The 16,910-nt window shown below is 44.9% G+C and overlaps 1 protein-coding gene across 3 annotated transcripts in view; it reads left to right on the top strand.

Moving 5' to 3' along the window:
* Nucleotides 1-16,163, top strand: part of ptk7b (protein tyrosine kinase 7b) — a 62,778-nt gene extending 46,615 nt beyond the window's left edge. For 2 of the 3 annotated variants that reach the window (XM_075476024.1, XM_075476017.1), the window contains exons 4-21: nt 828-930; nt 1,117-1,301; nt 3,152-3,299; nt 5,268-5,398; nt 7,305-7,571; nt 8,964-9,100; nt 9,222-9,357; nt 10,044-10,163; nt 10,502-10,651; nt 10,992-11,139; nt 11,704-11,831; nt 12,474-12,677; nt 12,921-13,079; nt 13,220-13,452; nt 13,575-13,655; nt 13,758-13,909; nt 14,017-14,195; nt 14,333-16,163. In XM_075476024.1, the coding sequence (XP_075332139.1) occupies nt 828-930; nt 1,117-1,301; nt 3,152-3,299; nt 5,268-5,398; nt 7,305-7,571; nt 8,964-9,100; nt 9,222-9,357; nt 10,044-10,163; nt 10,502-10,651; nt 10,992-11,139; nt 11,704-11,831; nt 12,474-12,677; nt 12,921-13,079; nt 13,220-13,452; nt 13,575-13,655; nt 13,758-13,909; nt 14,017-14,195; nt 14,333-14,493 (2,822 nt within the window). In that variant the 3' untranslated portion in view covers nt 14,494-16,163. The remainder of the gene's footprint in view (nt 1-827; nt 931-1,116; nt 1,302-3,151; nt 3,300-5,267; nt 5,399-7,304; nt 7,572-8,963; nt 9,101-9,221; nt 9,358-10,043; nt 10,164-10,501; nt 10,652-10,991; nt 11,140-11,703; nt 11,832-12,473; nt 12,678-12,920; nt 13,080-13,219; nt 13,453-13,574; nt 13,656-13,757; nt 13,910-14,016; nt 14,196-14,332) is intronic. The other variant, XM_075476033.1, reaches the window with a different exon arrangement.
* Nucleotides 16,164-16,910: the final 747 nt, after the last annotated feature.

Raw genomic sequence — 16,910 nt, 5'->3', positions numbered from 1 at the left:
CGAACTGGACATGATGAGATTCACTGTATGTACTCGTCAACCTTAGACGAGCTCTGAGGAGAGTTGAGGAATGCTTTGCTGCTGTTAGATGGATGTACTGTATGTTGATATGTAGCTCAGTGTACTGGGTCAAGTTCCTAATGTCAAAGCCACATTTTAGCCTTTTTTTTTTTTTTTTTTTTTTTTTTTACACTGCCAGTGTTTGCTTTCATTCAGAGAGCGATCAGTTCCCCCGCCATCTGTTTTTCTCATTCACTAATCACTGTGACACGATCGATCAAGTTTCATTTTGCTTGTGTGAGTGATGCCTCCTCTACTTTTGTTGTCATTCCCTCCTCTTCTGTACAAAAAAAATGGAGATGCCCCTGCTCAGCATTAAAGTAATATTGACAGATGCTCTGGCCTTGCTGTTTCCACGCTACAATCGTCAGGTGCTGTGTCAAAACATGTTCACCGTTGCCCTGTTGCTGGCTTTCACTTCAGGCTCATTTTTTATGGGCTGCAAACAACAGTGCATCCCTTTTTAACAGAGTAGATCTATGAACCATCCATTAAATGTCTGTAAACAGCGCAGTAAAGGCCCAGCTCGCTCTGGTGAGTGCGTTTGAATGCTGATGTAAGCTGACATGCCGACGCTGTCGCTCGCTGCTTTGTCTCTCATGGTCATAGTGCTGTCAGTGATGTGCCCGGCTGTCCTCAGGCCTGCTGCACCCATTAGTGTCGTCATGCGTCCTGTGTGGACAGGCGACAGGGCGGCCACTTAACTGAATTTTTGCTGCTGTCCTTCTTAATAATTAGTCCTCTCCTCTGTTATTCTGTGTCTGCAGGGTTAGAAAGTGGTGGTGTGACTTTGAAGGAGCCTCTTTCAGAGGGGGAGATTGAGAGCTCTGCTCCAGTCACATTGCGCTGCCTTATCGATGGACACCCACGGTGAGTCTCCTCCCTTTCCACCTCAGGTTCAAATACCCAGGGTTACGGAAAACATTGCAAAGCTCTCTTTTCCTCCTTGGTAGCCTCTCTGGCGGCCACATGTTCTTAGCTTTGAACCTTCTCCCTTTTCTTCTTCTCTTCCCCTAAACCTCTCTCTCATCTACCCTCTTTAATCCTCTCCCTCAGACCCACTTGCCACTGGTACAAGGATGGAGTGAAGCTGACAGAGAGGAGCCATCAGATCAACAACAAGGAGAGGACGCTCACCTTTAAGAGCGCCAGTCCAGATGACAATGGTCTTTACTACTGCTGCGCCCGAAATGCAGCAGGGAACGTCTGCAGCAACGGCAATTTCACTGTCAACATTATCGGTGTGTATGGGAGGTGCCTTTTTGCACTTTGACAAAGACGAGATTATTGTTATTGTCACTATTAAAGTATCTGTATCGTGATATTCTGTAAAAAAAAAAAAAAAGAAAAACGGCATCTGTGCTTCTCACAAACAGCCCAGAACTCAGAGATGTTCATTTTGAAATGATATAAAACTGAAAAAATTATGTGGAGATTAAAACCAATGACCGCTCTGCAGCAGGAGGTAAAAAATATCTTGTGGCTCCTATCCAGCTGCTCACTCTTGTGTATTGAAATATCTAAAGAAATCTCCTATAAAGGGTGCGCTGCCACTGCTCTGCTTTGAAATGGGCCTTGCGGGAATATATATATTTTTTAACTATTAAAAGTGGTTAAAATTGCACCACACATCGACTTTTCTGCCCTCCTCTCTGTGCTGGTTTTCTTGTCTCATTCCACACGTTGCACAGCTGGAAATTACAGAAGAGGAAGAGGGTCTAGACCATTAGTGGTTACAAAGAGCAGGAGGAGAAAATGATGGAGTTTCTAACGAGATTATCAAAGAGTGAGCAAGCAACCCCCTCCCCTGCCACCCACGCAGACAGAAATACTATTCTAAACATCTGCAGAGCGAACGGTAATATCAGCTCCCCCAACAGTGGGCTCGTTTTGTTGATCTGATTCTCGCTGCAGCTTCACAGACTGTGTGTTGAACAGGGAGCCTGTTTGTTTTCCTGCTGGCTCTTATCATGATTTCTGTTGTTTGTTCTCTTTGTGTGTATACCTGTGCGTGCCCATCGTGTATTACTGTGCACTACACCGGTATAGTTCATACAGTAGCACATCTGTGCAAGAAACCTGATGCCTTCCACTTTAATTAGCCAGCTGCTACTCAGACATGCAAGGTTAGCACCTGGGTGGAAGAAAAATGGATAATTGTTGAGTTTCCAGTTACGGTGTTACCACCCTCTGCACTTTATCATAAAAGGGAGGCTGACAGATGCAGCCTGGTATTCAGGAGACAGCCAGTCACAAATGTGTAGGCCTTCCTGCACGAACCATGTGTGCCGAGAGTGAACGCCTCCTTTTCTTCAAACTAGCTCTTAACTATTTCCTGAAACTGCCTCTGCCTCCATCATCTGTGCAGATTTGAAGCATTGACTCACGCCCATTACCCTGGATTAGGGGCATTGTCCCCGTTCCTTTTATTGTGTACAGCACCCTTTGAGGGTAAAGGTTTTGTTAATTACTTCTCCAGCTTGGACCGTACCAAATCTCTGCTTTTGGCAGGTCAGGGCAGCCCAGTGTTGGCCCAAGCAGGTCGGTTTCAAGACAGCTGCTCCAGTGAAAATACTCAAAAGAATGTGAATGAGAGGAAAATACGAGGTTGTTCACGCATTCTTTTTTGTAAATGACTAATCCATTATGATTACATAAATAATTTAATAGCCCGCATAGTCTGCTGATATCGAATTGAAAATAACATCATGTTTTATTGTTGTTATTGTAGTTGATCTCACGTGAGTTTTATGGGAATAGCTCGTCTTTAAACAATCACAGAGAGGTGAGAGATGATCCCCCGTGCGTGGTTCTATGACCGCACTGGTAGAAAAGGAGATGATAGTCCAGATAAGCTGCAGGGTCTGCTCACTGACCTCATTAAGTCTCCCAAGGGGCCCCTTTGGTGTTGACACGCACCACCACCTGAGGGCCGCTTGCTGACCAGCTTCACGCTGCTGTTGGCAGCTTTTAATAAAGCCTGTTCATCAGCGTGATGCACGAGCATCCACGCAGGTGGAACCCGAATCTAATGCCTACAGATTTTACCCGTGCTGAATATCTAAATTTCTTCTTTGTATTCCTTCCAAAGATAAGAGCTTCCCGCGGGCGGTGGTCTCTCCTGAGGACCAGGCGGTGCTGAAGAACGAGGAGGCTGTGTTCCACTGCCAGTTCACTGCAGAGCCGCCCCCCACTGTGGAGTGGTACCACGAGAATGAGCTGCTGGCAAACAAGTCTCGGTACGCTGAGAGCGAAACCCTGCCATTATATGTCCAAATCCTCAAATTCTTCCTTTTGCTCTGTATTCTTAACCTCTCCTCTTACACACATCCGCGAGTCATGCTGCCATCAGCTCAGTTCATCTTCTAACCATTGTGTCGGTCCTGTGCATCTGGGTGTGCAGTGTTTAATATTGCACTGGAACCCCTACAGCATCTCCTCAGCTCTTTGTGTGCCGTTTGAACTCAAACTTAAGACCGATTGCACATGGAGGAATGTTATTACTGGAATAGAGTGCTGTAAAAATGCTCTGCAGTCTACTACATATCACATTAACGCAGCCTTTCTCTCCAGCCTATCACAAAACACTCTGCAGGTCTCCTGTGTTCACGCAGCGAGCGGAAAAACCCTCAAGCCACAATCTGCTTACCAGCATGTCCCCTATAAATACATAAGCACTAGATAATAACCAATTTCTAAGTCTACCCTCAGGATTGTTCGCACCTCATGCTTATACATAGTTACATTATGAGAGGCCTGCTCAGTATGGAGAGTAGGACCCTGGGATTTGAGTTTAAAGTGATTAGTGAGCTAACAATGGAAATGAAGGACACAAGTTTCTATAGTTAGTCATTTGTGTAACGAGCCCGTTTGGTCACAGAGGCTGTGCTGACTCAGCACCAGGGTTTCAGAGTGTGGAATATAAACACACGCTGACCGACTGTCTGTTTGAAAGCCTCCCCTCTTCTTGTTTGAGGAATTCCAAGGTAGCTGTGTGTTTAATGTATTTTTGCTTATTGATCTGGGTCGGTTGGAAGGCCAGAGGAATGCAGTTCTGTTCAGGGAATATCATGCGTTTCGCACCTGCGCTGTTTGGGTAACCCTCCCCACACTGCGTGAATGTCTGATGTGGATCATCTTTCATGTATGCGAAATTAAGTAGAAAATACACCAGCCTAAGCTCGGGGCTGTTTTTGCAGACAGTCTCTCCCATGGGTCAGACTTGTTCTGGAGGCAAAAGAAATAAAAGATGAAGCCAAACCGATTTTTTTTTCTGCACAGGGTCCCATGTCCAAGGATAATTGCCTTTAAAATGTCTTTGCTCATTTTCTTTTGTAGTTATTTTAGACATTTCCTCGGTGTGAAGTAATGTTCCACAGACTATTTCACCAACTCATGGGTGGAATTATACTCGAGGTCCCACAGCTCATTTCCCTTCCACTCCTGAACTCAGAAGAGATGACAAAGAAGTATCACCCGTCCTGAGGGAATCCACTGTAGAACCAAACAGTTGTGGATTAATCCTGCTCTTTGGAAAACTCTCCTCAGGAATCTCAAAGCATCCGGCAGTGATGTAACCCCCCCTCACTTTACGTATTCTGCGTTCTCATGAACTCTGCTGTGGCTTTCTCATCAATCTGGGATGAGCTGTTGATTTGTCTTTGGAGCTGCTGTTTGTGCTGTGTGGGATGTGCAGCTCCTTATCAATCATCCCTGATTTTGGCCTAAGGTCAGCCTATAATTACTTCTCATCCTGTCCATCACCGACACCGATGCTCCCATCAGCCTGCCAGAGGCGAGGGGCCTCCTGAAGACGACCATCTTTAAAAACTGGCTCAAAATGTGGGATGATTTTTCCTGTGTTCTGTATACAAAGTCTTAGTATTCCCTGACTCCAGCTCTTTGAAGCAGCATATGGATCGGTTTTACTGAATCCCAGCAGGAAAGTGTAAAGTTACATGCCAAGTCTAAACAGAGCAAAGTGAAAATGGCCCATACTTTCTGTAACTTTTCGTATTATCCCGTGGAGCTTCTGGCGGGCCGCAACTACTGCGGAGAATGATTTGCAGATGAAGTCTGAAAGAGATCAGAGCATTTCTGTGGGATCCATTGTTGAGATGCACCGCTTTCATGTACAAATAATATGCAAAATGCCGTTTGTTGCTCGGTGATGGTGAAGGAGTGCTCAATCTGTTTTCCCTCTGCAGAGTGTTCCTGCTGTCCAACGGGACACTGCTGATCACACAAGTCAAGCCCAGGAACACTGGAACCTACAAGTGTGTTGGCGGTGGCCTCAAAGGATCCCGCGTTACACTGGAGGCCTCGCTCCTCATAGCTGGTACATGCACACACACACGTGCACACACACACAAATGGCAGCTGTTGAATTGGTGAGGGATAACACCTGCGCGTTTCAGTAATCTGAGAGTGAGATGGGCATTTGTTTATCTTCCCCTCCATCTTCCTCTGCTCTCTGCATCTTTCCTGGCTCTATCACTTAGGGCTCGATCTCTCTGATGATGATCAAATTTGCTTATTGACATCCTGCCCAGCTGTATCCACTACATACACTGTACTGGATCATCTTTCCACTTCCTCTTCCTATTATTTCCTTGGACAGCCCAGCTGTTTTCCGAGCTCGTTTAGACCAACAAGCTTCCTCCAAACACCTGGCAGTCCGTGGCCAGAAATAAAAACAGCATTCCAGTTTTACTGAAACAGGCTAACGAGGCAAAATGTTGTACGTGATTAGACAGAGCCTAGTGCTGGGGAGAAGTGACTGCTTATAAACAAACCTGGAGCTTATTTCTGGCATAAAATACGTTCATCTACTCACCGATATCAGTTTGGGGAAAGTCTGCGTCCTTTAGAAGATATTTAGATCACTCGAGATCCGCATATATCCATATAACGGGAGAGAACGGGGCATAGACAATACAGCCTCTAAATAAGATATTATCTGTCTTCATTTCTCCAATACTTTAAGCCCAATGAATGAATGAATGAACGCGTTCTATTGCTCTGTTAGCTCAAAGCTGCCATGTTGGTGTCGGACCAAACTGTTATCGGTGAGTAGATGAACGTATTTTATGCCAGAAATAAGGTCCAGGTTTAAAAGAAACGAACTTTCCCTTTCGCTGTGAAATTAAACCAAAACTTTGAAAGAACTACACCAAATCTATGATTCTGATACATGCAAAAGAAATTGATCAAACATGCAAGCCCAGACCTATCAAACCTGTTTGAGTATTTCATTTGAGCCGATTCTTTTCCTTTTCCTGTAAACATGCTTTGGAAAAGCATAACATCATGAAAGCATGTTTTGTCAGTGTTCTCCTTCAGGTTAAAACGACAACAGGCTGTAGTATCGTCTCATCTCACTAATTGGCTAGCATTCTGAAATGCAAGTGCACGCAAGCCAAATATCCTGAATAAGCTTAGGGCTGGAAGTTCTATACTTTTCAATGTCCCGATTACCTAATTCCTCTCGAACAGCCCCTTTCCCCCAAAGGTTTGGGATCAACAACGTACAGCTCTATCTGCAGTTTTAACCCAGTGAACCACGGCTCCATTTAAATACCTTAATTCATTTAATCTGATGGTAATCCCTGCAGGCATTATAGGGGATTGTGTCACAGTAGAATTCAGTATTTAGGGACAAGCTTGAACAGCCTATCAGAGCTCCACCTCATTTGTTTCTCTGCCCTCCTTCTAGTGGCCACTCGGCTTCTCTTTCATCTGCTGAAAAATGCATGTTTTCAATTGTTTCCATTAATTGATTTAGATTTGGACACGGAGAAAGTCCGAGCCACTGTTGGCCGATCAAGTATTAATGACTTCCATTTAGGACACAGGGCATTAAAGCTCACGGTGGTGGGAGGTCTTGTGAGCCTTTGTGACATGGATCCTGTTCCACTTTCTGTGTAGGGGCTGCTGGTTTTGGTATGACCAAATTGGCCAGAGTTAATTCCCACACTAAGTACCACCTACATTCTCAGTTGGCCTACTGTGCACTTTTATCTCTAAATTGCTCCTGCCTGCGCCTCACATCAGAGGACTTATCCTAACAAGACAAGAAATGCGTTATCAGAACTGTGGGTTGGAATTAAATGTGCTTGGGGATCAAATTTAAAATACTTCATTGGGTTTGAATACAAACTGATGATTAAATGGAAATAAATTCCAGCATTTAAATAGCTGCTTAACGCTGAGAATTACTTCTGTGCGCTTGCTCTCCACCACAGAAATTGACGACATGGTGCCCAAGATGTCGAAGGTGTTCACGGCTGACACCCTTCAGCGGGTGTCCTGTTACCCCCCGCGCGGCAGGCCTGACCCCGAGGTTTGGTGGGAGAGAGAAGGTCAGCGGGTGCCTGAGGAGGGCAGGGTTTACCAAGACGGACGGAATTTGATTTTCAGTCCAACGGAGGAGGGGGATTCAGGCACCTACACCTGTGTGGCCCAGAACAAGGCTGGACGCAGGACGCAGGAAGTCACGTTCACTGTGGCCAGTAAGTCACACACGGACCATTTGACAAGTGAAAACGCATTGAGACGGTTTTCTATGTAGCCCTGATTATCTGTGCTCATAGGATTCACAGAGGATCGTGTTAAAAATGCAGGCTTTTTAATGTCTCTTCTGAGACCCAAATGTAAGGAACTGCCCCTTTAAACAGACAAAACAGAAATGTCATGCACTAAATACACTGGCTTTTACTGAGACTGGATTTAGTCGTGCAAGCTCAGAAAATGTCTGTTAGCATAATTCTACATAATTCATCTTCAGCAAGTGTGAGCACCTCTATAAAAGCAGAAGTTTTGGCACCTGGAGCATTCAGGTGTGTTAACCCAATACCAAGGAAGAAGGATGTTAGCAATGATCTTAGAGAAGCAATTGTTGCTGCCCATCAATCAGGAAAGGGTTGTAAGAGCATTTCCAAACCATCCATCATTCTACAGTGAGAAAAACCAATTACACCAAGTGGAAAACCTTTGAGTCAGTCGCCAATCATCTTAGTAGTGGACGTCTGAGCAAGTTCACCTTCAGGTCAGACCCTGAAATACCCAGAGGGGGACGAAGCAAAAAAAAAAGTTACATCTCACCCCCCCGCAGGCTGATGTTAAAAGTTAAAGTTTCTGACGGTACATTTGCAAAAAGACTGAACAAGTATGGCTTGTTTTTCAACATTGTCTTTTAGACAGACGAGATCACTGGAGAGATTTGGCCATAATGGTGTTAGGTTTGGTGAAAACACAACGTGAGCTCCTCTATGCTCAACTGCCAATTGTGACGCCTTCTCAACAAAATATCTGAAAAAACAAAGAATCAAGGTGTTGCGGTAAAAGTCCAGATCATTAACCCTTTATTATTCAACCCCTTAAACTTTTTTTTTTTTTTTTTTTACGCTTTTAGCTTTTATTGTTAATTATTTTACTATTTTTCTTATTTTATTCTCAATATTTTGTCGAGACTTTTTTGGAGGCAATGACTGTCTGAGGTCTGGAACCCACGGACCTCACCAAGAATGGGCCTCATAGTGCTTTAGTACGGTTCCACCCACTGCAACCCTCAAAGTGGTCAAAATCAAACGCTTTCCCCTGTTTGAGCGTGAGCTGCGAAAATACGCCCGCGAACCACGAACGGCAAAGTTACAGCATACGTCAAATATAGCTGCTTTCCCTTACGTTGCGCTCACTAATTCCAGGAGCATAACGGCAAAACTGGGACCATCTGCCAGATACAGAGATTATTTATGGTGTCCATATTTAGACAGACCAAAGGGCTTTACTAATCAACACTTAATGTGTTCCTTCAAGGGACAGCTGTGTTATGTGCCGTGTTACAGCCGTGTTACAGCTGACAGTTACGTTCACTCTGTTTGTTTGTTTGTGTGTGTCCACAGCTTCTCCAGTGTGGGTGACCAGACCTCAGGACAGCAGTTTAGAAGAAGGTAAACCCGGTTACCTCCACTGTCAGGCCCAGGCCAACCCTCCGCCTGAGGTCACCTGGCTCCGCAACAACATCACAATCACACCTGAGGTTTGCCAGCACTCGCACTTCTTTCATCTTGCGTCTCTAAACTCACCAAGTATTTTATGATGTGAAAGAATTCACTTGAAAGACAGGATTTTTTATTTATTTATTTGTTCCTCCCCACCAGGACTCTCGTTTTAAGTTATTCCCTAACGGCAGCCTCAGGATCAACAACGTGGAGGTGTACGACGCTCACAAGTACGGCTGTGAAACCAAAAATGCAGGCGGCCGACTGTATGGCCTGGCTAGAGTTACTGTGCTCGGTAAGCTGGGAGGGGGTCTGCTCTGTTGGTCAATACATACAGAAAATCATACTTTCCTTACTCTGCTTCTATTAGAAATCTCTGCCCAGACAAACAATACAGCGACATGACCGAAACCATGATGATTAATACAGAGCTGAGGAAAAATAAAGGAACAAATGCGGTCATGCCTGAGGGCCTTTGTTTTTGTGTGTGTGTGTGTGTGTGTGTGTGTGTGTGTGTGTGTGTGTGTGTGTGTGCGCGGTTCCTAAAATAGAGGTTTGTGTTGTGTATGTGGGTGTCCTGCAGAACACCCACAGAGGTGTTGCATGTGACTCATACATGGCAGCTGTATTCTATCCTCCGTTTTTACACCTTTTTATCTGTGTGATGAATTCCTGTCTGCAGCATCTTTCTGCGTTAGATGGCCCGACATGTCACACTGTTGTCTGGGCTGTTTTTCTGTTTATAAGATCTCGGCGTCTGATAGACCTCAGTATTTACAGTAATCAGATGTGTGCTTGTGTAAAGCCACATTTCCCCAAATACATGATTATGTGAGCCATGATTTTTGCATCAGCTCAGTGTCATTTTTATCTGTAGGGCGAGTTGCACAAAAGAGGCTTGGACTTGCCCCCATGCCCCCGCCCCATGTCTTAACCACATGTGTAATGTGTGTGAGCGCTGTGTTTTGACTTGTATTTCAGAGAAGCTGAAATTCACGCCGACCCCCCAGTCTTCCCAATGCCTGGAGCTGGATAAGGAGATCACTATCCAGTGCTCTGCGAAAGGCAGAGAGATCCCCACCATCCGCTGGACCAAAGCAGGTATGCACACCTCTGGCTTAACCTTCGCTTCCCTGGGCTGTGGATCAGATAAGGAATGGCTGTTAAACAAAGTCTCACCTGAAATGCGGTAGCAGTCTACACCCTTTCGACAGCATTATGATGATAGATGCGGTTTCCACAAGAATATGTTAAAACCTGCACAGAGTCTACAAACGGTGCGAGGAAGATTCATCATGGCAGATCCTTTTACCCTTTCGTCTGCATTAGTGATAATAGAGAAGCCTTAATTACACATTCTTTAAGCAGATCCATACACGGCTCTCCTGACTCCCCTTGGTACCCGTATGTCTCTGTCTGCCCCCCCCCCCCCCCCATAGACGGAGGTGAGCTGCCCCCTCACGTGGAACAGAGAAACGGTCAGCTCCACTTCACCAAAGTCACGCGCAGCGACGCCGGCAACTACACTTGCATCGCCTCCAACAGCCTGCAGGGGAAGATCACAGCCTTGGTGACCCTCACTGTGGCCGGTAAGCATCGACACTCGCACGAGGCCGGGAAGAAGGAAATCTTGGGTGATGCTGCCAAATGAATCAACAGTCCCACATTGAAAGCACTTGTGGTTGGAGTACACACAGTGGTGGTTTCATTACAAAGCAATAAGTTCTCATTCACGTGAAGTGTCAAACCCAGCAGCATTTGTTGTGCTCTTTGTGGCCTTTTTACAGCCCTCTAATGAAGTGCACTGTGTAACAGAGAGGTTGTTAACCGGTCACCACAATCACAAGTCTCTGAAGGAGATGATATCCATCAGTTGTGGCCTCGCATTAACGAGCTTTTGCTTGCTTGTGTGTCCATGTGCACATGCAGTGTACATTCGATTTAAGGTAGAGCCGGACAATACAACCGTGTACCAGGGTCACACGGCCATCCTGCACTGCCAGGCCACCGGCGACCCTGACCCGCACATCCACTGGATGGCCAAAGACAAGACGCTGGACATCAGTAAGAACAGGAGGTAAATCCAACGCGTGTTATTTGTTTTGATCAGAGGGACAACAGATTGTGCTCTCAGTTTTCTTTCTTAAATGATCGGTTGTAGTTTGATCTGTCCTTTGATTGTACATTAAAGCTGTGCAAATATAGTATTGTGCGCCTGAACTTGAAAATTGGTCCCAAAAGGGTCACAGTCACTCATTTTGTTCTACTTTGTCGCACATATGACTTTCAGTTTTGCTATTAACCCAACTCACGAGCACGCAGTAGTTCATGATGAGATGTTCCGAACATCTGAAACAAGCAGTTTATGACAGGTTTGTTTAGGTGAAATATTTTTACTAGATTAAACTTTGGGTGCTCGCTTGCATCCGAAATGAAGAGCCTTTGTTTTGTTTTGTTTTTTGATCTTTGGTATGTGAGTAGCCGACTTGTAACGATCGTCATAAACTTAAGCAAGTAGAAGTGAGTGTGTTCTCAACATTACCAGAAGATGGTGGAATTGATTGCTGAATACTGTGGCCAGAATGATAACTGTTAAAAGACATTTCTCCACCTTCATTTGTGCTGTTCCTGCTTCCTCCAGGTTCCAGAAAATGCCCAACGGCTCCCTGGTGATCACAGACGTCTCTACAGATGACACGGGCAGGTACACGTGCGTGGCCGGAAACAGCTGCAGCATCAAAGACCGTGTGGCTCAGCTGTATGTTGTGGGTGAGTTTAGCACATGCTCATAAGCTCGGTTTTTAAGAGGCACAAAGGTGCACACATGGGGTGTAAGCCCCGATCACAAGAGCAGAACGAAGGCATCAATTAAGCCTCCTCACTCTGCCTGTCATCCATGGAGACAGGTTAATAACCGCAGCCACATTTCTGACGCCACGGCTGTCACTGGGGTGATGGGACTGGGCAGACGTGGGATCTAATAAAGCTTCACACTCTGAGGCTCATTGTTTACTGGCTACAGCTGAAAATCAGTCACACGCTCGCACTACTCCCCTATGTTAACTTGTTTTCTCGGAAAGTAGCAAGACGGTATTGAAGCTCAGTTTTAGAGGAGACCCTTGAATTCAGGTGTTTGTGTGACGGCACTGCCCAGCAAAACCAGAGCAATAACACGACCGCTAGAACATTTTCATTTGTACAGCAGATGAGGGATTGGTATTTGCTTCTGCATGGCACAGAAGTCTTTCAGCAGCTGTCGAACAGTCTAAAATTGTTTGCATATTGTCTTAGAATATATCCGACAACAATAAAATGTGGTTGAATATGCACTTTAAAGGACTTAAATGTGTTAAAGATCGCTGACCATGTTAATTAACCTTTTACATGTTCATACATGCTGCCTGTGTCCAGCAGACAAACCAGTGCATTTCCATGATGGAGACGAAGACAAGGCTCCATACAAGATGATCCAAACCATCGGCCTGTCGGTGGGAGCGGCTGTGGCCTACATCATCGTGGTGCTGGGACTCATGTTCTACTGCAAAAAGAGACGCAACGCCAAGCGGCTGCAGAAGGGCCAGGATGGAGAGGAGCCTGAGATGGAGTGTCTTAATGGTGTGATGAAGATCATTCACGAGCGTGTTCCCTTTTTTTTTTTTTTTTTTTTTTTTTTTTTTTGCTTGTTTTGTCATCCTGTGTGGAAGTGGATTAGTTTTGGATATTTGCTGCCATCTTGTGTTCAGTCTGGGTATAGAAATAACAAGCAAAATCCCCAAAGACTCCGCTGAGCAGAAATATTAGTTTGTCCTAAAGACATGCGATTGTCGATCCAATGATGCACGTGTTTTGTATCGTCAGGAGATGCTGTTCAACAAAATGGCCACACCACGGCTGAGATCCAGGAGGAGGTGGCTCTCACCAACATGGGTACCATCACAACAACGGAGAAACGCCACAGCCACGCCAACGATAAGCTCCACTTCCCTCGCACAAACCTCCAAACCATCACTACTTTAGGTAAACTGACATTACACAACTCTTTTTCTTCAAATATGCATTCACCCAGAATGAATGTCTTGGTGTTCAGACTTAACAGAAGCTCAGCTGATCTGGAGGCTGCATCTTGATCTGTTCCAACTTGTTGCATGTTTGCTCAGGTAAAGGCGAGTTTGGCGAGGTGCTGCTCTCCAAAGCTAAAGGTATCGAGGAGGGCGAGGAGGAGACGGTGGTGCTGGTGAAGAGTCTGCAGTCCAGAGATGAACAGCTGCAGCTGGACTTCCGCCGTGAAGCTGAAATGTTCGCCAAGCTCAGTCACGCCAACGTGGTGCGCCTGTTGGGCCTCTGCAGGGAGGCGGAGCCGCACTACATGATTCTGGAGTACTATGACCTGGTAATCACACAGCAATAGAAGCACACTCATTCATTATTAAGAAATGTCTTGTTTTGCTTCTTTCTTTCTTTTTTTTTTTTTTTACCTGGTACAATCATCCTTCTTGCTCTTTTTAATGGCAGGGAGATCTGAAGCAGTTCTTGAGAATTTCCAAAAACAAAGATGACAAAGTTAAGTCTCAGCCTCTCAGCACCAAGACCAAAGTAAGTGTTGAATGCATCCTGTGCTCCGAATGTCCTCCAACGTTTGAATTGTTTCATCAAGGTCGCTTTGGTTTGACAGATGTGCTTTTTCTTTGTCTCCAGGTTTCCATCTGTGCCCAGGTGGCCCGCGGCATGGAGCATCTGTCCAATCACCGCTTCGTTCACAAAGACCTTGCTGCCCGAAACTGTCTGATCAACGGTCAGAGGCGGGTCAAACTGTCTTCACTCAGCCTCAGCAAGGACGTCTACAACAGGTCCGCTGTTGTTCAGAATATTAGCACACTTAAATCATCAACACCAGAACAAAATGAACACTCTGAGTAGGTTTTCTTTGGCTAATGTCAGATGTTTCCATTTGTAGTGAGTACTACCACTACAGACAGGCGTGGATCCCGCTGCGCTGGCTCCCCACAGAGTCTGTGTTTGAGGACGACTTCTCCACCAAGTCTGACGTATGGGCCTTTGGAGTACTGATGTGGGAAGTGTTCAGTCACGGGGAAATGCCATATAGCAAACTCAATGATGATGAGGTGCTGGAAGGTGAGCATCGTGGGTTTTGATTCATTACACAAAAAGCAGGATGAGGGGGGACAAATGTGCCTGTTGGTCTTTATATTTGCCTGAAAAAATGCCATCATGATGTCTTTGATCTGGTTAAATGACCCTTTTTCTCGCAGGGCTGAAGACGGGTAAGCTGAAGCTCCCCGTTCCGGACGGATGCCCCTCCAAAATCTACAAGCTCATGGTCCGCTGCTGGGCACTTGGACTAAAGGAGCGCCCCTCTTTCACTGACATCGTCCACGCTCTGGGGGAGCTGCCTTCTGACAGCAAAGTCTGAGATGATGACCCACGACAGAGTGGAACTTTTACCGAACCCCCCTTCCCCCTAAGTAAAGACAGAGATGCTGGATTATTAGTCTTACACATTTCAGGGAAGAGGGCTGAAGAAAAAACACTTTTTTTTTATTATTTTTTTTTTAATTTCAATTCCGAGTGTGGATGAGACTTCTTTTGCTATATCAAGTGGAAAGGCACTCATATTTGTGTGAACGGAACGGCTTTGTGTGAGCAGCGCCAGGAGTTTCGCCTTAGCCGCAGCATGGACAATCAGCCTCTCCAGTCTGTATGCGGTTCCACTGTGACCCTGCCCGACCCTCTTTCTCCAAGACGCTTTGTTTCACGGAGCCTCGCAACCTCAGTGCCTCTACCCCATCACACACACAACCGCTCTGTGGGCACGATGGGCACAGCGCTCTCACCTGCTCCAATCAGGGGAGGGAACCGCTGAAATGTAAGGTTCTGTTCATCTCCTCTGTGTTTTCTCTCAAAAGCAGAGAGAATATTGAGGAGAAAGTGGAAGGCTTTCCAGACGTCAACCACTCAAAAGAGCGCGTTAAGTGAGATTATTTTACCTGGTTTGCTTCAATTTGAAATTTAGTCGGCTTCATTTTTCACCTGCTTCTGTTACCCTTGAGGCGATACCCGGCCATCACTGTCCCTGCTTAAGTGTGCGCGTTTGTGTGCACTGAGCTATTTCCGTGCTCCAGTTTAAATTCAAGCAAGAAGTGGAACGAGATTTGCATGAAGGTTTGTCGACTGTTACTCTTGTGATTTGCGGACACGATCAAACTAAACCATGTTGTGGTAAGACTTCAGGAACAACGTGTAAAAAGATTCACAGCCAAGGAGAATAATGAATGGATGAAATTGTGCCAGTGTGGACTTTATATCTTTTTTTATCAATGTTTTTTTTTGTTTTTGTATTAACCTTGCGGTGCTTATTTGTGTCTACCCATGGGTGAGAACACACACCATAATAACATCATCATGTCGACTAAGTTGCAGGGATTCAGCCTATCATCAAGTTTAACCTGCAAGATGTAATGTCCTCAGAGGTCCAATCACAATTTCTGTCCTGGTCCAAATGTTACGTGCCGTTTTGCTAAGTGGACCATCACACCGGGCAATGTGTACATAATGTAGAAGCCATGCACTAACTTCACTTAAAAGAATCTCCCTCTTTATTTCTGTCATGTTGTGTAGAGGGACACACAGGTGCCTGTTTATTTATGATGAAGGTCCTGTTTTGTTTTAACTATGTTTATAATAGAAAGGTACTTCTGTGAGGTAGTCATGCTATGTATTTGTTCTCGCGGTCCATCTCGGTGTGCATTCAGCCTGTGACCCAGCTGAGTATGCTAACGCTACGTACAGAGGAGGTCAAAAGAGTGACTGCAGGTCACCAGTACTCATTTAAGTGCCTGGTAAATGAAGGATTGTCCTAATAAGTTCCCTTTTTTTACATTATCTAATCGAATGCAATGGCCTTTGTTTATAAACTTTGTTTTTTTTATATGGTTTTAGTGTAATGTTTTGTTTTTATGAATGCTAGGCACTCACACCTACACCTCCTTTTGTTTTTAATCTGCTTCAGCAAATGTTCACCGTAATCACAGATATATTCAAAAGTATCCATGCTGCTGTCAATAAAGGTTCACAGTGTTTTTACCCAATGTGTTGTGATTAATACTGCGGTTTGCCATCGGTGGCAAATTCAGTCTCCTTTTAATTCATGTATATTTTGTCCACCTTTTGTTTGGTTTAAAAACTCCTCTTGGACCAATTTTCCCTTGCTAAATTACAAAGAATGGGCTTCGCAGTCCAACTTTATTGAGCGATGCAGTAGCAAATGGGGACCATTTTAAAACCCATCTTTTTTTTTTTTAGTATCAACATGAAAATTAGATGAGGCGTCTGTCTGCTTTGACACATTACATTTACTCCATCAAGTTTTTCCAACTAAAATGCAAAAATAACTGACAAGCTGCATGACAGCTTCTGTCTGCAGCCGCATTACCTGTTAGAGTTGGTTCAAAATGGCAAATGTGATCATATGTTGCCTGATGTGGACTACCTGTCTTACACAAGTCCCTGCAAGTTAATATTTAAACCCTGCAAGTGCACAGCACTTGGATTAGACATGCAACCCTGTGTCGCAGCAGTCCAAAAAGTACCCTAATTTGCCACTTGGTGGTGGTGTATCTCCTCTGTATTAAACGTCACCCTTCGAGCTTGTCAATCGCAAACGATGGCATTACCTTTAGTACATCAAAAATAATTTTCACATTTGTGAAAATGCTCCCCTTTAATCGGATAAAATGGGACTTTTTCTTTAATTGAACAACCAAATTTAAATGTGTTTTTGTGTTGTTGTTTTTTTTTTTTTTCCTCTCAGCTCTCCCGGGATCATCCTTT

Source organism: Odontesthes bonariensis, chromosome 2 (assembly GCF_027942865.1).
Source record: "Odontesthes bonariensis isolate fOdoBon6 chromosome 2, fOdoBon6.hap1, whole genome shotgun sequence".
NCBI classification, from domain to species: domain Eukaryota; kingdom Metazoa; phylum Chordata; class Actinopteri; order Atheriniformes; family Atherinopsidae; genus Odontesthes; species Odontesthes bonariensis.
The sequence above is the reverse complement of the archived record's forward strand: the minus strand, read 5'-3'. Positions and strand labels throughout refer to the sequence as shown.